At 40.7% G+C, this 20,422-nt stretch overlaps 1 protein-coding gene across 6 annotated transcripts in view; it reads right to left on the bottom strand.

Moving 5' to 3' along the window:
- Window positions 1-343: 343 nt before the first annotated feature.
- Window positions 344-20,422, bottom strand: part of SCHIP1 (schwannomin interacting protein 1) — a 475,035-nt gene continuing 454,956 nt past the window's right edge. For all 6 annotated transcript variants that reach the window (XM_088479823.1, XM_088479825.1, XM_088479824.1 and 3 more), the window contains 5 exons: window positions 18,767-18,884; window positions 16,733-16,930; window positions 11,167-11,290; window positions 7,812-7,905; window positions 344-954 (listed from right to left, as the gene is read on the bottom strand). In XM_088479823.1, the coding sequence (XP_088335949.1) occupies window positions 903-954; window positions 7,812-7,905; window positions 11,167-11,290; window positions 16,733-16,930; window positions 18,767-18,884 (586 nt within the window). In that variant the 3' untranslated portion in view covers window positions 344-902. The remainder of the gene's footprint in view (window positions 955-7,811; window positions 7,906-11,166; window positions 11,291-16,732; window positions 16,931-18,766; window positions 18,885-20,422) is intronic.

Consider the following 20,422-nt stretch of genomic DNA (forward strand, 5'->3'; position numbering starts at 1 on the left):
AGTTGGGGGGAGGGCAAATTGAATTATTTTTGGGGGGATTAAAGGCAAAGTTTACCTTCAGAAAATGATATTCACCAAGCGGATTTATACAGCTATTACTACAGATCTGCAGTTTTGTTTAAAAAAAAAACCCTATCCAATTAACAGAGCTAAAAAATAAGCAAATCCCTTATGAAGGGAAAATAAACGTTTGCAAATTAGATTGTGTTTGTGGTTACCTTTTAAAAAAATCCTTGGAAATATTAAAGCTAGTGTGTTATTTGTGTGCAGTAGAAGGTCATAGATTATGCCAACCAAAGACCGTCACATACAAAACAAATGTTTAAAGTTTATTTTACATATTTATACATAAAACTTTTGAATGTGACTTCTTTTTAATCCAATTGAATATAATAGCACATCTAAAAATGGAAGTCAGATGATCAACATTTACAAAATGTTGACAACTGATTGAATTATACAAGATACAGAAAGCTACAACATTACGATGAGGCAGGCATGTAGTCGTTGACTTGTTTAGCACCGTCAATACCATTTGTGTTGAGAACTACAGTGAAGAATAAAAGGTAGTTATCATAGGTAAAATACTGATCAACTCAAAGTTTGCAAATTAAAAAAAATAAATACAATTTGTAACTATTATTTGTCTCTTTAACCATATTCCGTAATGGCATAAGTACTGTACATATATAGTTTCTTAATAAAATGCCTCATATTAAGTGGCACAAGTAAAAAGTTAAAATAAATTAGGAAGCATAGGCCAAGTCACTGGACGAAAAGCTTCAGACATCAAAGACTAACACTGATTTTCCTTGTGTATCATCTTTAGCATCAGCATTTTGACAACCACAAAAGCGAAATAAAAGTTTAGCTTTTTTCCTAATGTTCAATGGCTTTTTGCTTTATTTTGTAGGCATCTTCTCTGCCATGTGCTTCTGCTGACTTTCAGCATGTCTGTAAGAGAAGAGATAACACAAATTAGCCCCAATTTGCAATAACTGGGAACTGATGAAATTATAATATGTACATATAACCTGAGGCAATCTGTACAGACTAAAGCTGGCCACACATCTAAAGATTATCTGTCCAACCAGCCAACTAGTTGATTGGTTGGAATGAAAATCTGGTAAGGTATGAAAGCAAATGACAATCAGCAATTTGCTCCCAAATGCTGGAAAATGGACCAAAACTGTTGTTTGAACAAATTGTTTAGATCAAACATTTAACAAACTTGTCTGAACGACCATTTATCTGTTTTCTGGCATTTAGGGGCAAATTGCTAATCATCAATTACTCCCATGCATTACCAGATTTTCATTCCAACCAATCAACAAGTTGGCTGGTTGGATGTAAGTTGGTCTAGTGTGTGGCCAGCTTAAGAGTATGTCAGCTCGTAGAGTATAAACTGATAAACAAATCAAACTCTGATGGAGTGAAATATCCAATAAAAATGGCATTAAAAATTAAAATCTTCAAATATACACATTATTGCCTTATAACTGTAGTGTATAACACTTACAAGTTATAGGCAAAGGTTGGTAAAACAAATGATTGTATTATATATGAAATCCTGTCTATTCCAATCAGAGTACTTCTATCATATTATGCAACCCACACCAATGCCATCAGCTAATGCAGAATTAATGCTGAAATCATTTAACCATCTAGAGCATATCTCTGTGTAAATAAAGCCCCATAGCTTGCTTATAAGAGAAAATTGTGGATATTCACATCTTTTATTTGATTTTTTTAGAGTTTTAGAATGTCATATTTATCCAAATTTTTTCCCTATTCTTCAAAAAAAAAAACCACTTTCACAATTTTATTATGTGGATGTATGCATGTATCTGAAATAAAGGAAGTAAACGTGGTGCCTGTGTACCAAACAACCTCTACGTGAATAGTGTAAGACAATGAATAAAGTTAATATGCACTCCCCAAAGTGGTGGGTGGCAGCTGAAAAACAGTGGCACGTAGTGGTGAGCTACACGTACAAATCAATAAATAAATAGAAGTGATCAGCACCTTAAAGTGCTAGAGTTGTTAAATAAAGTGCAATTGTGCAAATAAACAATAACAATATATAGTTTATCTTATAATTTATTTCTCTTCAGAACACTTGCGAGTCCATGGTAGTTTGAGAAATGATATAAAAACAAGAATAACAAAATGGTCTAGCTAATGAGATGTTATATATTATTATTTGCAGTATTGAACTTTACTTAACAATTCTAGCACTTTAGGGCGCTGATCATTTCTATTTATTAGGTATGTATCTATTTATGGATTGGAGCTGCCACTCAGAATCTGTCTATGAGCTTTTTCTACTGGCTATTTTTCATACACCACAGTGTTGCAGACAGACACAACACTGCTGTAGCTAGGTTTACAATGCCAATCGCTGATGAGGTTAGAGTTCAATGCCCACATAGGAATGCTCTCTTTGAGTCCTATTTTTCTCAGTCTATATATACACAACGGGTAAAATAAGTATTGAACACATCAACATTTTTCTCAGTAATATGGGGCTATTGTAATAAAATTTTCACCAAATGTTAGCAACAACCCATGCAATCCACACATGCAAAGAAATCAAACCACAGATGTCCATAAATTAAGTGTAATAATGTGAAATGACACAGGGAAAAAGTATCGAACACGCTTACTGAAATGTATTTAATACTTAGTACAAAAGGCTTTGTTGGTAATGACAGCTTCAAGACGCCTCCTGTATGGAGAAACTAGTCGTTGCTCAGGTGTGATTTTGGCCCATTCTTCCACACAAACAGTCTTCAAATCTTGAAGGTTCCGAGGGCCTCTTCTATGAACTCTGATCTTTCCATAGATTTTCAATTGGATTCAAGTCAAGTGATTGGCTGGGCCATTCTAGCTGCTTTATTTGCTTTCTCTGAAACCAATTGAGAGAGTGTCCTTGGCTGTGTGTTTAGGATCATTGTCTTGCTGAAATGTCCACCCTCGTTTCATCTCCAGCATCCTGGTAGATGGCAGCAGAATTTTATCAAGAATGTCTAGGTACATTTTTCCATTCATCCTTCCTTCAATCAAATGAAGTATGCCAGTACCGTATGCTGGAAAGCAGCCCCACACCATGATATTCCCATCTCCAAACTTCACTGTTGGTACGGTGTTTTTGGGGTGACGTGCAGTGCCATTTCTCCTCCAAACATGATGTTTATTATGGCATCCAAAGAGTTCAATTTTGGTCTCATCTGACCAGACTATATTCTCCCAGTATTTCACAGGCTTGTCCAAATGTTGTGCAGCAAACTTTAAACGAGCTTCAGCATGCTTTTTCTTCAGCAGTGGAGTCTTGCGTGGTGAGCATGCATACAGGCCATGGCGGTTGAGTGCATTACTTATTGTATTCTTTGAAACAATTATACCTGCTAATTCCAGGTCTTTCTGAAGCTCTCCACAAGTGGTCAATGGCTCTTGGACAACTCTTCTGATAATTCTTTTCACTCCTCTGTCAGAAATCTTGCGAGGATCACCTGGTCATGGCCGGTTTATGGTGAAATAATATTCTTTCCACTTCTGGATTATGGCCCCAACAGTGCTCACTGGAACATTCAGAAGTTTAGAAATCCTTCTGTAACCAATGCCATCAGTATGTTATGCAACAATAAGGTTGCGAAGTTCTTGAGAGAGCTATTTGCTTGAGATGTTTCTTGTGTGACACCTTGGTATTGAGACACCTTTTTATAGGCCTTCAGTTGGGACTGAACCAGCTTAAATTAATTTGCACGGACAAGGGGCATGATTGCTTTCTAATTACTGATAGATTTCAGCTGATGTCTTGGCTTTCCATGTCTTTTTGCACCTCCCTTTCTTCACGTGTTCAATACTTATTCCCTGTGTCATATGACATTATTACACATAACTTAATTATGGACATCTATGGTTTGATTTCTTTGCATGTGTGTATTGCTTAGGTTGTTGCTGACTTTTGGTGAAAATGTAATTACAATAGCCCCATTACAAATATATTTACTGAGAAAAATGTTGACGTGTTCAATACTTATTTTACCCGCTGTATATGTGTTCCATCACAAACTTATTTAACTGGATACTTCATGAATTTTTATGTTAACTGTGACATAAAGGAGTTTAATACTGGTTTGTAGCTGCCAGTCTTCCAATTACATTTTAGATACGCTCCCTTATGTTTAAATGTATAATTTTAATTAGTGAGTGGTGGAGTAATTTATTTATTCCGGTTCTTGTTTAAATTGAATGGTCATGTATTGTTGCATCTATGCGTGTGAGGAATGTGATTAGGGCACTGAAACATGTCAAGCAATTAAAAAAAAAAAGTAAATATATTGTTTCAATGGTGGATTGTCAGCTTGCATTGTGTCGACTTATGTTTTCTCAACTAGAGGTTTAATTCCGATGATTGAACTTTGTTCATGATTTTGGGGATATCCATCATTTCATCTTGGGACATTTTGTTCCTAATGTAGGAGTTTCGTTGTAATACTGCTGTTGGATCGAGTGACCAGTTCCTAATCAGTAGACAAATAGTCTCTTCTGACAATATTTTATCTCATTTTGCCAGCTATACACTCTCTATATAGAGCTTATCTTTTTATCATCTACACTTTAGCTACAATGTAGTGTTTTTTTTTCTTTTACAGATGTAAAGGAGTTACTCCTATTTGTGTAGGTCTCCATTTTATTGTGAATTATAAGTTGCTGGGGTATGGGGTGGATAGGGGCATTTGTTTGCAGTATAAGGCTTAAACAATAGGTGTGTGTAAGGTTATGCTGTCCCATGCATGTATTCAAAATTAATGTATAGATAATCACTGAAATAAACATTGATTAGGTAGGTCTTTTTATGTGGGTATAAATATATATATTACAGGATATTTAAGTGGACTTATCTGGAAGAAAAAAACACAACCTGTTGAAAATTAAGGACCTCCTACCCATAAATATCATGTTATGTTTTAGGGCTCAATGCACAATTGGGAATGACAAATGTGTTCTCAACACCCAATAAATTGCAATGAAATATCTTATCTCGCAAAACAAAATCTTGTTGTTGCAAGAAAGTGTAAGTCTAGGCACACAAGCCCAACTTACATTTAGCTAGCACACCCTGCTATATCCAGGTGCCAGCAGAGTATGCTAAATTCTGCACCCCAATAAACGCCACCATCTTGGCATCCAGATCCATATACTGCCCATAGAAACAGGAGCATTAAGCATGACATCACAATATGGCAAATGTGTTGTAGGAAGGACAGTATTGTATATTTGTAAATGAACTCTGGACTCCTTACAGAGTACTGTGGCGCTCCTTTGCATGTTATCTGCAATATCCATAGCTTTGTGTAAGAGCATGCTTGTACATGAAGCAGTGCGCTGCATGCATCCTGAATGCTGTATACCGGGCTTGGTTGGTCGGAAACCAAAAGAGATCTCTTTATCACTCTCTCTGTGTTCCAGATAGGATACCACACACTGGGGGCATATTCAGTGTGTAAATGTGTATATATGTTTACACAGAAGCCCAACACTAGCAATCATTTACAGTGTTTGTGTGTGTTTTAAGTATATAAATAATACCCCTTTTACACGGAGCTAAAACCCGGGTTTTTGAAGGGTTAACCCGGGCAGCTCCCTGGTGTAAAAGGGCAGAGTGTTGGATCGCCGGGTCGAGTGACCCGGCAATCCAACCCAGGTAATTAGCAGGGTTTAACACGGGCGTAGCCCGTGAAACCCTGCTGTGAGAACAGCGCACTCCGGGTCACGATGACCTGGAGTGTGCTGCTAACCGGCCGATTGGTCCGGCTTCAGTGGCGCTTGGAAATGACATCATCTCCAAGCGACCACTTTCACTCCGCAAAAGCCGGGTCTATGCAGACCCGACTGCGGTGTGAGCGGCGCTGACTCGGGAATATCCCGAGTCGGCGCCGGCAAAATTCCGGGTCTGATCCGGATACGAACTTTGGGCCTGATTCAGACCCACTCGCAAGCGGCGTCGATGGTGTGCACTGCGCATGCGCACGACGGAGGGAGCTCCGTCGTGTGCATGCGCCATGCGCGACGAGCGAAGGACTTTCCTTCGCTCGTTGTGTCTGATCAAAGGGGGCGTGCTGTCGATGTTGATTGACAGCACGCCCCCTTTGGTGGGCGTGCCGGGGGCGTGCCTCCCAGACGGGGGCGTTCCCAAGGGAACGCCTACCGTCAGAAGCCGGCCCACTGACATCACTAGTGATGTCAGTGGGAGTTATTTTGGCTATGATAGAGCCAAAATCACTCCGGGCCTTGCGGTTGAGAAACTCAAGACCATCGCGGCCATCAACCTGCACGCTCGTATAGGCTGTGGGTGGTGACCCACAGCTATACGAGCGTCCAGGAGGACGCTCCATAATTATGGAGGACGGCCCTCATTCAGAGCGTGCGCTCTGCTCAGAGCATCCGGCTCTGAATGAGGGCCTTTGTTCCAACTCCTCGTCAGACCCGGAATTTAGGTGGAAAAGGGGTATAAATAAAAGCTAATTCTCAGTAACAATTCTGAATTTAAATACATAATACATTACAAGTTACAATTATGTAGCCTACCATAAATGAGAGATCTCGCTGCCCTTCTTGAGTCAGAATACATGCTATAACATGCACATAAAACATTTGCAATGACTACTTGATAAGAGGCTTTGGCTAAAAGCATTTTGCTGCTATAACCAGTAGATGGCAGTATCATACAGCAGTTTATCTAAAGTCTTGAAATTTTAGTACAGAACATTCATATGTTTTGTATCTTTCTGGCCTGGTCTGGGCAAGGGGGTGACAAAATATAAAGGACACCTTGCAACCAGCTTTAGACATAACCATCACACCCGCTGTGTGACACTCTCATTGCTGTCACCCCAGACTGATAGCAGCTTCATGTTCTCTCTTACACTAAACTCCAGCAAAGTAGTTAATTCTCTAGGACAAGAAACTGAGTGCTATCAGCCTGATATAATGTATGACCAATAGGGCTGAAATCTAGAGTGCAGTGGAGGAGAAGTATAGGAGCTGTTACCAGCCAGTATAACAGAAGCTGATAGCTTGTTGTGGTAGTACATGGAGAAAAGTGTAGAAGTAGCAGTTACCACGTACTGGGATCCACATTGCACAATTAGGACACCAAGCAGTGTTATATTATATGTATACTGTCCACTGGCCACCAAATATATGTTCTAAATCCCAACAGTAATGGCTCTGTATTTTACCATGGTCACTAGGCAAATGGCTCTGTATCACACTGTAGCCATCATCAGCAGTAAACTCTTTTATGCACACTAGCCACCAAGACACAGATTCTGCACTGTGTGATAGTCTCCAGGCAATGAGCTCTGTATTGCATGCTAGCCGCCATGACGTGAGCTGTTTATTGTACGAGTGTACTAGCTGAAGAAATGAGCCCGTATTGTATAATGGTCACAGGAATGGGCTCTGCACAGGTTCACAATGCTGGCAAGTCGTGTATGGCAGGGCAAAGTGCTGGAATATATTTTATGGTCATTAATTTGGTATAATATGTGGGGATCATTACTGGTATAGTGTGTGAATAGTTAAGGATAGAACAGTAGATAGAGCATATAAGAACCAGGAAAGAATTTTGGTGACTTCTCGTCTCCCCACAAGCAGGTGCTGATCACCTCAATCTATGAACAGTGATTTTGTTTTTAATTTATCCTGCATAAAATTCAAGGCTACAAGGCTGGTGAGTGAAGTTTCCTTCTCTATACATGTGCCTAGCAGTATGACAGACATACAGTTCAGTATCATTTTACCTAGTTAAGTCTTCAATATCTACAAGCATTGCATCTTGTTCCATGTGCAATTCATCACGGATAAGAAGAAGTTGAACCAACTCTTCATTCAAGCCTGGAAAAATAGCCCGCATTAACATTAACATTTCATATCACAGTACACAAACACATAAAACTAGCATTCATAGGATTTTTTCATTGCACTATAAATGTTATCAAGTTTGAATGGCTCAATGTCATGTTGTTCTATAGCCACAAATGCTAGTGTTCCAATCAGTCTGATTATAATATGGATTCCAATGTACACAAAAACTATTGTACACATGCATGTAGGGGAGGGTGGGGGCTGCGCTGAACACCAACATCATGCATGGCATTATTAATTAACTGATTATGCTAATCTAACTAACATTGCATTGCACTACTGATGGTCAGGAATGAGGAAACAAAAATTACAAGCATGCTAACACTACAACAACCAAACTATCATTAAATCTGTAGTACTGGCTTTTATTACACTTTACTAGTATGCCGGCTTCTCCTTCCCCCACCTGAGGACCGGGGCTGCCCCATGGAGCGGTTTTTCAAGGGTTTCATGGTTTGTTCCATAACCCAGGCCAGAAACCTGGGTTGTGGGGGTGTATCGCTGCAAACAGGTGTGAGTGCAGGAAGACCAATCAATGAGAAGCTGTGACCATGGAGACTGCATCCTCTCATTCACTTACTGCCTCCACAGCAGTGGTGTTTTAAGAGAAGAGGGGGCCCTTGTGCAGATTCAGTGCGGGCGCCCTTCTCTCTCCGGCGGTGCCGCAGTACACCTGGGTACAGTAGATTGTGGCTTAATACTGGAATCTACTGTGAATGCTTATGTCTCCAGGAAAATGGCGCCTGCGCTGTTTCCCTGGGACAGCAGTACTGTGCATGCACGAGTCACCAGGAAAATGGCCACTGCCAATTTTCCAAGGAAGTTTGGCTGCTCTGCAGCGCCGGCTTGGACAGGTAAGTATAAGACTAATGGGTGCAGAGTGTGTGGTGTTGGCCCCACTAGACCCAGGGTCCCGTGTGCCCCGCACACCCTTCACCCTTTATAGATACGCCCCTGCTCCACAGCCATAATAAAGTGGCAAATCTAATGTTTAGCAGGTTAAGCAGTAATACAGCTTTAAGCCAACCTGCTCAATTCCTTCTCTGACCCTCTGGCATTTGATCCCACAATGAAGATTAAGGGGTAAATTTACTAAAGCTTCTAAAACATAAAAGTGGTGGTGTTGCCTATAGCAACCAAACAGATTATGTGTATCATTTTATAGAATGTAATAGAGAAATTATAGAAACTTATTGGTTGCTATGGGCAACACCACCACTTGTCTGTTTTAGTAAATGTAGTAAATCTACCCCTAAGTATCTACTCTGTTCTCACCTTCCTTCTCTATTACCTCTCCTCTAACATTTATAATCGGTCTCTCTTTTAACTGGTACCTTTACATTATCCAAGCATGCAGTGATTACTCTTATTCTGATTAAAAAAACACAATTGTAACCCATACTCTCCCTTAATTATCATCCTTTCTGAGCTCCCTTGTCCCTCCAAGCTGCTTGATAAAACTTCCTACACCCACCTCAAACACCTTCTTGACACACAATTTATTGGACCCACTTCAGTCTGGCGGTCGTTCCCAATACTCCATGGAGACTGTACTGACTAAGGTGGTCAATGCTTCGATCACTGATCAGTATAAAAAACATTATTCACTTCTAATTCTCCTGGATCTATCTGCTGTATTTGACTGCAAAACTGAAGGTCTTCACCGAATTACTGAATGTCATTATGCCATTTCGTAATGGATGTCATCTCACTACCTCAAAACTAATCTTTCAAAAACAGAGTTAATAATGTGTTCACCAGCCAATAGTAATTACTCTCCTGACATCTCTATTTCTGTTGAGAAAACAGCAATAAACCCAATCCATTAAATCATTGCCTAGGTATAATCTTTGACTCTGAATTGTCCTGTGCTCCCCACATTCAGTCTGTATCCAAATCATGTTACAGAGTGTGTATGTATGTGGAGATAGAGATAGAGATATATATATATAATTATCTATCTCTAAGAAACATCTCTCAACAAGGCACTACAAAACTCTTAAGCCGTGTATCCACTAGCAGATATTAATGAGCGATTGCACAATTACGACATCATTATTGTGCAATCGCTCATTAATCGTGCATGAATTGGGCATGAAAATGTCAAAAACGACCAGCGATGCGCGCTCCCGCTGGTCGTTTTCGACATCAATCATCGCTTGAACATGCCGGTCAATCTGCCGATAATGACAGATTGACCATGTTCAGGGATGAGGGAGGGTGTCTACACTGAACGACATATCGTTCAGTGTAGTGTAGGCACTGCAGGGGAAGAGGAATGACTGTACGACTACAATGTTGTAATCGTACTGTCATTCCACTATCTGCTAGTGGATACTCACCTTTAGGGGCCTATGTATCAAATCTTGATGAGAGATAAAATTGTGAGAGAAAAAGTATTAACCAATCAGCTCCTGACTAATTTTTCAAACAAGCCTATAAAATGTAAGTTAGAAGTTGATCGGTTGGTGATTTACGGAGCCGTAACTAGACTTTTTGGTGCCCTGTGCCAGAAAGAGCATTGGCGCCCCCTCATTTTCAAAGGGACATAATGCACCCAAAAAAGGGCCATGGCTTCATGGGGAAGGGCCAGGGAAGAGATGGGGGAGGCCAGGAGATGCTGGGGATGAAATAAGAGGAAGCTATAAACAAGAATGATAATAAAAAAAGAAATGTGTCAGGTTCAAACAGCGCCCCCTGACCTGTGGTGCCCTGTGCGATGGCACCGGCCGCACTACCCTAGCTACGGCCCTGGTGATTTATATCTCCCAATTTTCTCTCTCATCAAGCTTTGATACATAGGCCCTATATTCATGCACTTATTATCTATCACACTGATTACTGCACTAGTCTCCCTACTGGTCTTCACCTAAACAGACTTTCACCCCTACCATCTTTTTTGAATGCACCACCTATACTGGTCATCTTCATAAAATAATCTTCTTCTTCTAGATTGTAGACTTGGCCCTCTTACCTCATTGTCTGTCTGTTATTACCCAGTCTTGTTTTATTAGTTGTTCCCAATTCTAAAGCACAACAAAATATGCTGATGCTATATAAGTAACTGTTACTAAATAAATAAATGATGGAAATTGGCGTTGCCGGTTTCACTTTAAGACTAAACTATAGAGCACATTTTATTACTGTACTGTAGTGTATATTATACCAATGCATTAATTCTACTGTAGCTATAGTTTTACATATACATAAACTGCAAAACAAATTACTTACTTTCAATTTGAGAGTGAAGATCATTCACAATCACCTGTAACTGCCCAATCGTCATATCCCTCAGATCAGTAGGCTTTAAGCTCCTCTTCATTAAGCATTCACTAATGTGAGGCATGTGTGGCAACTACAAATAAGAAGTCATTATTACAAGCGGCTACAAGCAATGAAACGCTCAGCCAGCAGATGGCAGCAAAGGCACATAGCACATGCATCACATTGTTAATAAAAAAAACCCTACAAACTATAAATACAGACATTAAGGGCCCCATTTATCAATGATATATAACACCTTCAGCGAGTGCTAAAGGGGTTATGTCATCTTTTCAATATTTAACAAACAGCAGTAATTTAACATTACCGCTATTTCTTACTGCATCGCTCTCGACATCTGGCGAGAGAATTGCGGTCCCTATGGCTGCTGGGGGAAAGTATCACGCGCATGAGCACATCGCCGGCAGCAATAGACTCCCAGCAACAGAAGAGAAGACATTGCTGAGATGGGAGATTGTCGCCGGACCTCACCGGAGGGGTTAGGTAATAGTGAATACCAATGGCCTATTCACTAGTTCACTGTGATACTAACCAAAATATGCCACACTGGTAATAAGTTATGTTAATAAATGGGGCCCTAAATCTGCAAATTGCTTGTCTGCCAGGTGACTACATGGACTATGAATGTTATAAAATGCCAGGGCATTTACAGAGACGTTCATAGTGCTAAAGATCACACATCAGTTTAATGTGTAATCAGCACCCAACACAAAGAGGGAAAAGATATGCAGCCAAGCAGTGCTTGTACCTCCTCATTGTTTTGTGGCGGAACTCCCGCAGACAATGGAGTCATTTGCCGCCGGGCGTCAGCCCTGAAGGGGGCACCTGGCTCCATTGTCCCCGGGAGCTGCATGGAGAAGGAACGCCGCTGATCGGCTGCACCAGTACTGCAGGGCAACGCTTCTTTACAACGCCCCCTCCTTTTCAGAACTCAGACATTTCACATTGGCACCTGTGCAAGTGCTAGCTGCCACCATGGCCGTGCAACAGAATATAATGCTACAACTAAACTAAGGAAACGCTTTCACCAGCAGTACTATACATAGCTGTACAGGTGAGACAAGATAATTAGCAAAGGGTTAAAGTTAGGTGTTGCAGAAAATGGTCTACAGTGTGACTGTAGGCTATATCTGGGGAAATAAAGATTATATTGCGGTCACAATAAAAAGTAAAAAAAAAACACAATCAAGTGCCATTTCCAGCTCATGGTATAATATAACTTCTATGTTACAGAATAAATCTCTCACATCCACTGTGACAACGCCTCAGGTGTTTTCAAGAGCTTCAGTCTCACCTTGCCAACAGAAATAGACTGTACTGTGAGAACAGATAAGAATTTGACTCTCCTTTAAAGCTGGGATTCAAAAACAGATTTTTGGATAGCAATTACAAATCGTAGGTATACTGTACAGTAACATGTTTTGCCTCCCTATAATACAGCAAGCATTTATTCTGGTGTATTAATATGTATGTATAAAAAATCAATTATGGTACAGGTTTCCAGGAATGCATAGAACCTCTATTTGACTGAACTTTTTGTGACATGGACCAGAATCTCTAAGGAATGTTTCCAGCACCTTGTTGAATCCATGTTGACATGATAGTATCAAGCGGTTGCTGCTGATATGCCGGTGGGACATTCATTCTGTGATTCTCCCGCTCCACCGCTCTATTGTATCGAGATCTGGTGACTGTGGAGGCCATTGGAGTACACTGAACTCATCATCATGCTTTTGGAATCAGCTTGAGATGACGTGTGCTTTGTGACATGCTGCATTATTCTACGACAAGCAACAATACTCAGGTAGGGTGTGGCATTTAGATGACGTTCAATTGGTATTAAGGCGGCATAATGTGTGCAAAGAAACCATTCCCTACATCATTACAGTACATCCCCACCCATAAGCCTGATCCATTGACACAAGGCAGGACAGATCCACGGATTCATGTTGTTTACTCCAAATTCTGGCCTTACCATCTGCATGTCGTAGAAATCGAGATTCGTCAGACTAAGCAGTGCTTTTCCACTTTTCAACTGTCCAGTGTTGGTGAGCCTGTACCCACTGTAGCCTCAATTTCCTGTTCTTAGCTGAGAGTAGTGGAATCCAGTCTGGTCTTTTGCTGCTGTAGCACATCCACTTCAAGCTTCAATGCCCTGTACATTGCAAGCTTGTGGTATATTTTATCGACATTCAGCATGCTGCATATCATTTTAATCAGCAGAAGCTGCTTGTGCTAGCTATTCACATCACTGTGTTAATCAGACGCATAAAAAGTCGCACGGAAGATTCTTAGCGCTACAGAGTCATGCCACGGCATGGCGCGATTAGAAGTAGAGATGAGCAGGTTAGTTTCCCTTAGACCCGAACCCACCCGAACTTTGTAATACGAGCCGAGATCCGAGTCGGCTCGGGTTTTCCCGCCTGACTCTGATCTCAAAATGAGGCAAAACTTCATCATCCCGCTGTCAGATTCTCGCGGGTTTTGGGTTATATAAAAGGTCCCGCGATCGCCGACATTTATTCATTCCGGGAGTGAAGAGAGAGTAGGCTGTGAATGTGCTGTTGCTGACGCTGTGCATAGGGGCTGGTTACTGTTGTCATTGTCACTCAGGGGCTGGCTGCTTATGTCCATAGAAGCGGGGCTGGCTGTTGTCCATATATAGGGGCCGGCTGTTCTCCTGTCCACTCCATAGGGGCTGGCTGTTGTCCATATAGGGGCTGGCTGGCTGTTGTCCTGTCCATAGGGGTTGGCTGTGCTGCTCTGTTGTCCAGGGGGTGCTGTGTCCATCATTTTTTTTGTGTGTGGTTGGTTGTGTGCTTTAGCTGCGCTATAATTGACACTGCTGTTAGATTGCAGTGAGTATGGAGGACAGTCACATGACAGGAGAGCAGGATCCACATACCAGTCTGGTAGCTGCCAGCAGCAGTCATGACGACGATGCAAGGCCGTCAACGTCATCTATGAAAGACTATGCACCAGGGCTTAAGTCAGGCCATGTAAAAAAATCAACTCTTACCCAGTTAAAGAAAAAAAAAAATCTAAAGCGAAGTTAGCTTTAGAGAAACAAAAAATTGGCAATATGCCAATCACTACACGAAAAGGCAAGGAGAGGATAAGGTCTTGGCCTTTATTTATGACTGGTGGTTCTAGTGATGATTTAAGCCCTTCTGCTTGTAGGAGAGGTACAAAAAAAATTAAATTGTTAAGACGAGTAAGACACCGGAACCAACTGTGTGCTGCGAAAAATCACAAATCCCTGAGGAGAGTCCAAGTGTGTCCGCGGTTGCCATGTGTGAGTCTGACCTTTCTAATACTGTACTTGAAGAGGATCCTCCTTCCACTATTTGTCTGCCCTCTGCAAATGTGGGGATGAGCATCACAAGTCAACATGCTGACGTAGAAATCGAGGATGCTTATGTGGAATTGCACGAGGAGGATATTTAGGTAGTTGGCGATAACAAGGATGATGAGGATGTTGAAGATGATGAGGATGTTAATGCGTGGATGTTTGTGTAAAAACTGTAAAATCAGGCAACAGTTGTTGCCCATGGCGTGAAAAATCTCATTGTTGGCATGCCGGGGCAAAGGACTAAAAAATCCACTTCTCATGTGTGGATTAATTTCCACCTAAATCCAGACAACCTTTGCCAAGCCATTTGTAACTGTTGCCAAGTAACAGTGAATAGAGGTAAGACCTTAACCATCTTGGAATATCCTCCCTGTTACATCACTTGCAGCACATTCATCAAATTGGAAATGGTATTTAAAATTCTAAAACATTTTGGACAAAAAAAATGAACAACAATGCAGTGGGTTTTACACAGTTAATGGAGGTCCTGAGACCCCGCTACCATGTCCCTTCTAGATTCCACTTCTCTAGAATAGCAATTCCCAATTCTCCTCAGGATTTGTGATTTCTGACAATGCCAGCAAAATTGTGAGAGCATTACATGTGGGCGAATTCGAACACATCCCATGTTTTGCTCACACAATTAATTTGGTGGTGCAACATATAAAAAAAAATGACAGGGTTGTGCAGGAGATGCTCTCGGTGGCCCGAAAGATTTCTGGACATTTTCGACATTCAGCAACTGCGTGTCAAAGATTGCAGCACCTCCAAATACTGTTGAATTTGCCCTGCCATCAGCTGAAGCAAAAGGTAGTAACTAGGTGGAATTCTACCCTTTATATGCTTCAGCAGATGGAGGAGCAGAAAAAGGCCATCCAAGGCTACACTACGGCCTATGACATAGGGAAAGGAGTGGGAATGCACCTTAGTCAAGCGCAGTGGAGAATAATTTCCGTGTTGCGCAAGGTTCTCAAACCTTTTGAACTTGCCACATGTGAAGTTAGTTCAGACACTGCCAGTTTGAGTCAGGTCATTCCCCTAATCAGACTTTTGCAAAAGCAGCTGGAGAAACTGAAGGAGGAGCTGAAACAGAGTGATTCCGCTAAGTATGTCAGACTTGTAGATCAAGCCCTTCATTCGCTTCGCCAGGATCCAAGGGTTGCCATGTCAATCTCTTGAAATCAGATAACTATATTTTGACGACCATACTTGATCCTAGGTTTAAGTCATATCTTGTCCCTTTCTTTCTGACAGACATAAATCTGAAAAGATGCAAAGAGCTGGTGGTGAAAAAATTGTTAGCTCAATTGGAACGTGACACAGCAGCATCTCCTCCTTCAGTTTCTACATCTGCCAGGAAAAAACTAAATTTTCCTAAGAGACCCACTGCTGGTGGTGATGCAGATCAGTCAGCAAAACCTAATGACATTTGGATGGGTCTGAAAGAACTGACTACAAAGTGTGACATGTCTACCATGACTTTGTCTGATACGGTCACCATTCAGAGAATGGTGGATGATTATGTTAGGGATAGCATCCAAATAGGCATGTCACTCAGTCCCTTTCACTACTGGCAGGAAAAAGAGGCAATTTGGAGTCCCTTACACAAACTGGCTTTGCTTTACTTAAGTTGCCCATCCTCCAGTGTGTACTCTGAAAGAGTTTTCAGGGCAGCCGGGAACCTTGTCAGTGATCGTCTAATTAGATAATTGCGCCAATTATGTGTGTATATTATTTTTTTTATTTTATATACAAAGAAAAAATTTTGCATATTAAAAGGCAATAGGGAGCAAAAAGGCTGAAGATAAATCGAGCATAAGATAAAAGAAAAACAAAGGAATGCTAAGGTAATTGGACATGAAAGGATGAAAGGAAATGTGTTTGGGTGTGCACAGGGTCGATGTGTGTCCTGTGCACTCAACTCTATCCCCAGGGGAACAATATGCTGCATAGGGCAGTCATGTAAAGGTTTACCAATAATCCTTTAATGTGTTTATCTGTATACCAAGCAACTCCTTAGGTCTGTACAGTTTTATTTACATTGCGCTTTAACATTACCATTCTGAAATAAAATGGACAGACCCTATAGAATATCTGCCACTGGCTCCTGTGGTTATTAGTGGGATAGAAGTACTACATTTACATTTCATGTATTTCACTTACAAGATCTGCAACAGGAGATTTTTTCCTGTTTTGTTTTTCCACTTCCACCTGCATTTTAGCCATGGGTTTCACCATAGCCAGAGCCATCTTTGCTTCGGCTTGCAGTTTCTTTTGTCTGGAGATAAAATCCATGTCTTCAAACGCTTCGGACTCCTCCTCAGTGGTGTCCCGGTCTGAGTAGGAAGAACTCTGCTTGCTCTATGTAGTAAAACAAGCAACACTTACACAAAGGAGAGGCTTCTTTTATCATTTTTGTGTGTATGAAACAAGGAATGCAACACACCATTTATAATTAGGTCAAAATGTGAACAGAAAATTTTACTTTTCTAATGGTTCATTATATAGTCAGATATCAATCAGGAAAGGCTAATCGAACAAAGGTAAATCCACCTTTAATATATATAGTTGTAATAAAACAAATGTTTTCCAAGAATATGTGTTTATTGTTTCCTCACTCTGGCCCGAGAAATAATGTTTTAGGAGAATCTGTGAACCCCAGTTGCAGTTTTCTGGCTGTAAAACGCATCCCTGGTGGAGGGTAGACTAGAATGACATCACTGCACTGTGCAATGACTGGGGCATAGACATAGTCCAACAGAAGTTGTACACCCAGTCGGTCAATTGTGACATAATCACTACCTAAGGAGAGGAGGGGGGATGGGGGCTTTGTACTGCACACTAAGTTTAAAAATATTAAATAGTGCTACCATGCTGAGACTTGTAGTTCCATGCAAGAAAAGTATAAATTAGGATCTTAGCATGTTTGGCCAAAAATGCATGCTCATCTACCACGTCAAGGTGATCCCCATCTGATGGGTCCTTATCATCACCCCCCTTCTGTATTTTGTACATAAAGTACATTTGAAGGTAGAGTCACCTGGCGTTTGGTACAAGTGCCTCTCCCATCTGCCCTTAGGTGATTTTAATCAGCGCAGGGTCCAAAATTGCAGTCTACATATTAATATGGGCAATATTATAGTAAATCCTTGATAAATTGATAAAATGTGTTAGTATTAGTGATGATGGGGACTCATCTAATGAGGTTCACCTTAACATTTTTTTTTTTACAAACTAAGGTAAGACCCTCCTTTATACTCCATATTGATTGCAGTTTATCATAATTGCTTTGACGATCCCTATTTTTTGTACTGTGGACTACCATTTTCTTTTTCCAGCATTATTACAAAGCTGCCTGTAATCTGGTTGCATTAGTATGTTTAGCCTACTGTCCCACAATCACTTCTGTGAAATGTTTTCTGAATTCAGCTGGCAGAGAGCCCACGTACTGTTAAAATGATGCTTGCAGCATTTCTATAGAGTTAATGCTCACATGTGATTGTGATTGATAAATATCACCTAAAGAGCTTATGAACACCATGGGGTAAATTTTTTAAATCGCAGTTTGTAATTTTATGTGCAGTTTTGAAAAAGCGAAACGTACAGAAAAAAAAAATCAAACCCCACAAAAAATCATATGTTTTAAACTGCATGGTAAGTATTCAAACCATACAATTTATGGTGGTGCAGTTTGTAAAATATTATGCCAGATTGCCAGGAAGAAGGCAGGTTTTATAGACATGGCTCAGATAGGCTAAAAAAGCTCAAACCATATGTTGTTTGAGCTATCTTGCCTGTATTAATTTAAGAAATAAATATAGGACAAAAAAATTAAACTACCTCCCCCTCATCAGTGGCTTTGACCGATAGTTTTAAGAACAGTATTTCTATTGTCGTTTTAAAACTGTTGTTAAAAGAAAATGGTCCTTAGTAAATATAACCCCATTTACAGATCTTTTTCAATGGTCAGAAAAAAAGCAAATTGCTGATTGGCTATACTGGTTTGCGTGCAGATTTCCACCTTTAATAACATACAACAAATATCTAAGCTTTTTTTTGGAATAGGGAAAATACCAAAAAGTAGTGTAAATACATCACATAGGACCTGTGGATCCACTACAAAGCCACATACAGAAGAGAAGTGATAGTTCCCTGTTAGCAGTTTAAGAAAAGCAGATTACATGGATTAAAACTCACCATTGGAGATAATGGAGTATCCAGACTAGTTTCAGTTTTGCTGTCATCAGCATCACTGTCCTTATCACTCCCACTGTCATTTACAAAACAGATCTGCAAGTTCATCCCACTTTGGAGCCTGGAAAATAAAAATGGGAGATGTTCATTACTGGCAAACTTTTCATTCCATCCTATAAGGTATATAGCAGAAGGTGCATAGTGCAGAAATGATAACTGCTATAGTACAAGCAAAGTAAGTTAATTTGCTTCCTCTACATATGTATGCAATGCGCTCCTTCCCAAATACACTTACGCCAAAGACAGTTACACGTTAGACCCACAGGCATACAGTAAAGGCGCACATCCACTTCCCGATTTATATGAGCGATTGAACGATAACGATATCGTTCAATTGCTCATAAATTGGGCACATTAATGTCGGAAACGACCAGCCATGCGCGCTTCTAGTGGTAGTTTCTGACATCAATCATTGCCCGAACATGCTGGTCAACCTGACGATAATGTCAGATTGAGCATGTTTGGGGATGATTGATGTGCCTAACGACTGCTCTTTCAGTGTAGTCACAGCACAGACTGTGAAATGACTGCACGATTACAATGTCATAATCGGCAAGTCGGTTTTTGTTTTGCTAGTGGATGTGCTGCATAAGAGTATTGCAATAGAGCTATAAACTAGCAAGGAAAAAAAGCTCTGAAATCTGAACGCAATACTATAGACTTGCAACACAAAAGAGCTATAAACATACAGTATAGTGGCAGAAAACTCTAAGAAAGAAACGTATAGACTCATGGCTAACTGCTGCACATTAGTCTCAGACAGAAGCTAATTGAAAGTATGCTAGAAACTTGAAGCAAAAAATGAGCTGAACATCACTATCATAAATTGGCCTTGAAAGAAGCTATAAACATACAACAAAACAATGATTATAAGGGCCTGATTCAGAGATGTACGCAATGCCGATATTTACGCAGTTGAGTGATTATCAGCAATCTGAATTTGCGTCTAAGTCACACTGTGCAGGCGTCTAGGGAAGGTAAATGGGAGTGGTGGCAAAAAAACACAAGCGTGTCAACTGTTTTGGGGGCATGTCACAGCCTGCATCTGCGATCCTGTATGCTCTATAAATGGCTCTGATGTCTCAGATCCCGTGACCATTCTGCGTGACCATAGGGTTACTCAGGAGGTTGATTATGGAAGGATTTGCAATGCCACATGTTGGCGTCTCAATACAAATCCCGGCATCTGCAAATTTGTATATTATCGCACAGCCGCAGCATACAAATTGGCAGCTGCGGTGGCATTAGCGTACATCTCTGAATCAGGCCCTAAGAGAGGAACCCCCCCAACGTTAGAAAACGTCAAGTGTTTACTTTCACTAGACTTGTATGTATTCAGTAAAATATATAGGCAGAACTTATTTTTCCATGGGGTCTTATGTCTCTATATACATTATCTGCATATTCCTGCAGTAAAGCTGCACTATCACCTAGTAAAAGATGGTAATATGCGTGGGGCGATTCTGCCTCCCCCCAACCTTGCTGGAGCCACATACAGATGTTTTACCGAAGCTCCTCTGATTTGTTTTACAGCCCCAGACTAAAACTGGAGGTCACAAGCAATCATAAGTCGCAATGCTTGTTATTGATCCTCAGTGC

Source organism: Taudactylus pleione, unplaced genomic scaffold (assembly GCF_031769625.1).
Source record: "Taudactylus pleione unplaced genomic scaffold, aTauple2 ptg000246l, whole genome shotgun sequence".
NCBI lineage: Eukaryota > Metazoa > Chordata > Amphibia > Anura > Myobatrachidae > Taudactylus > Taudactylus pleione.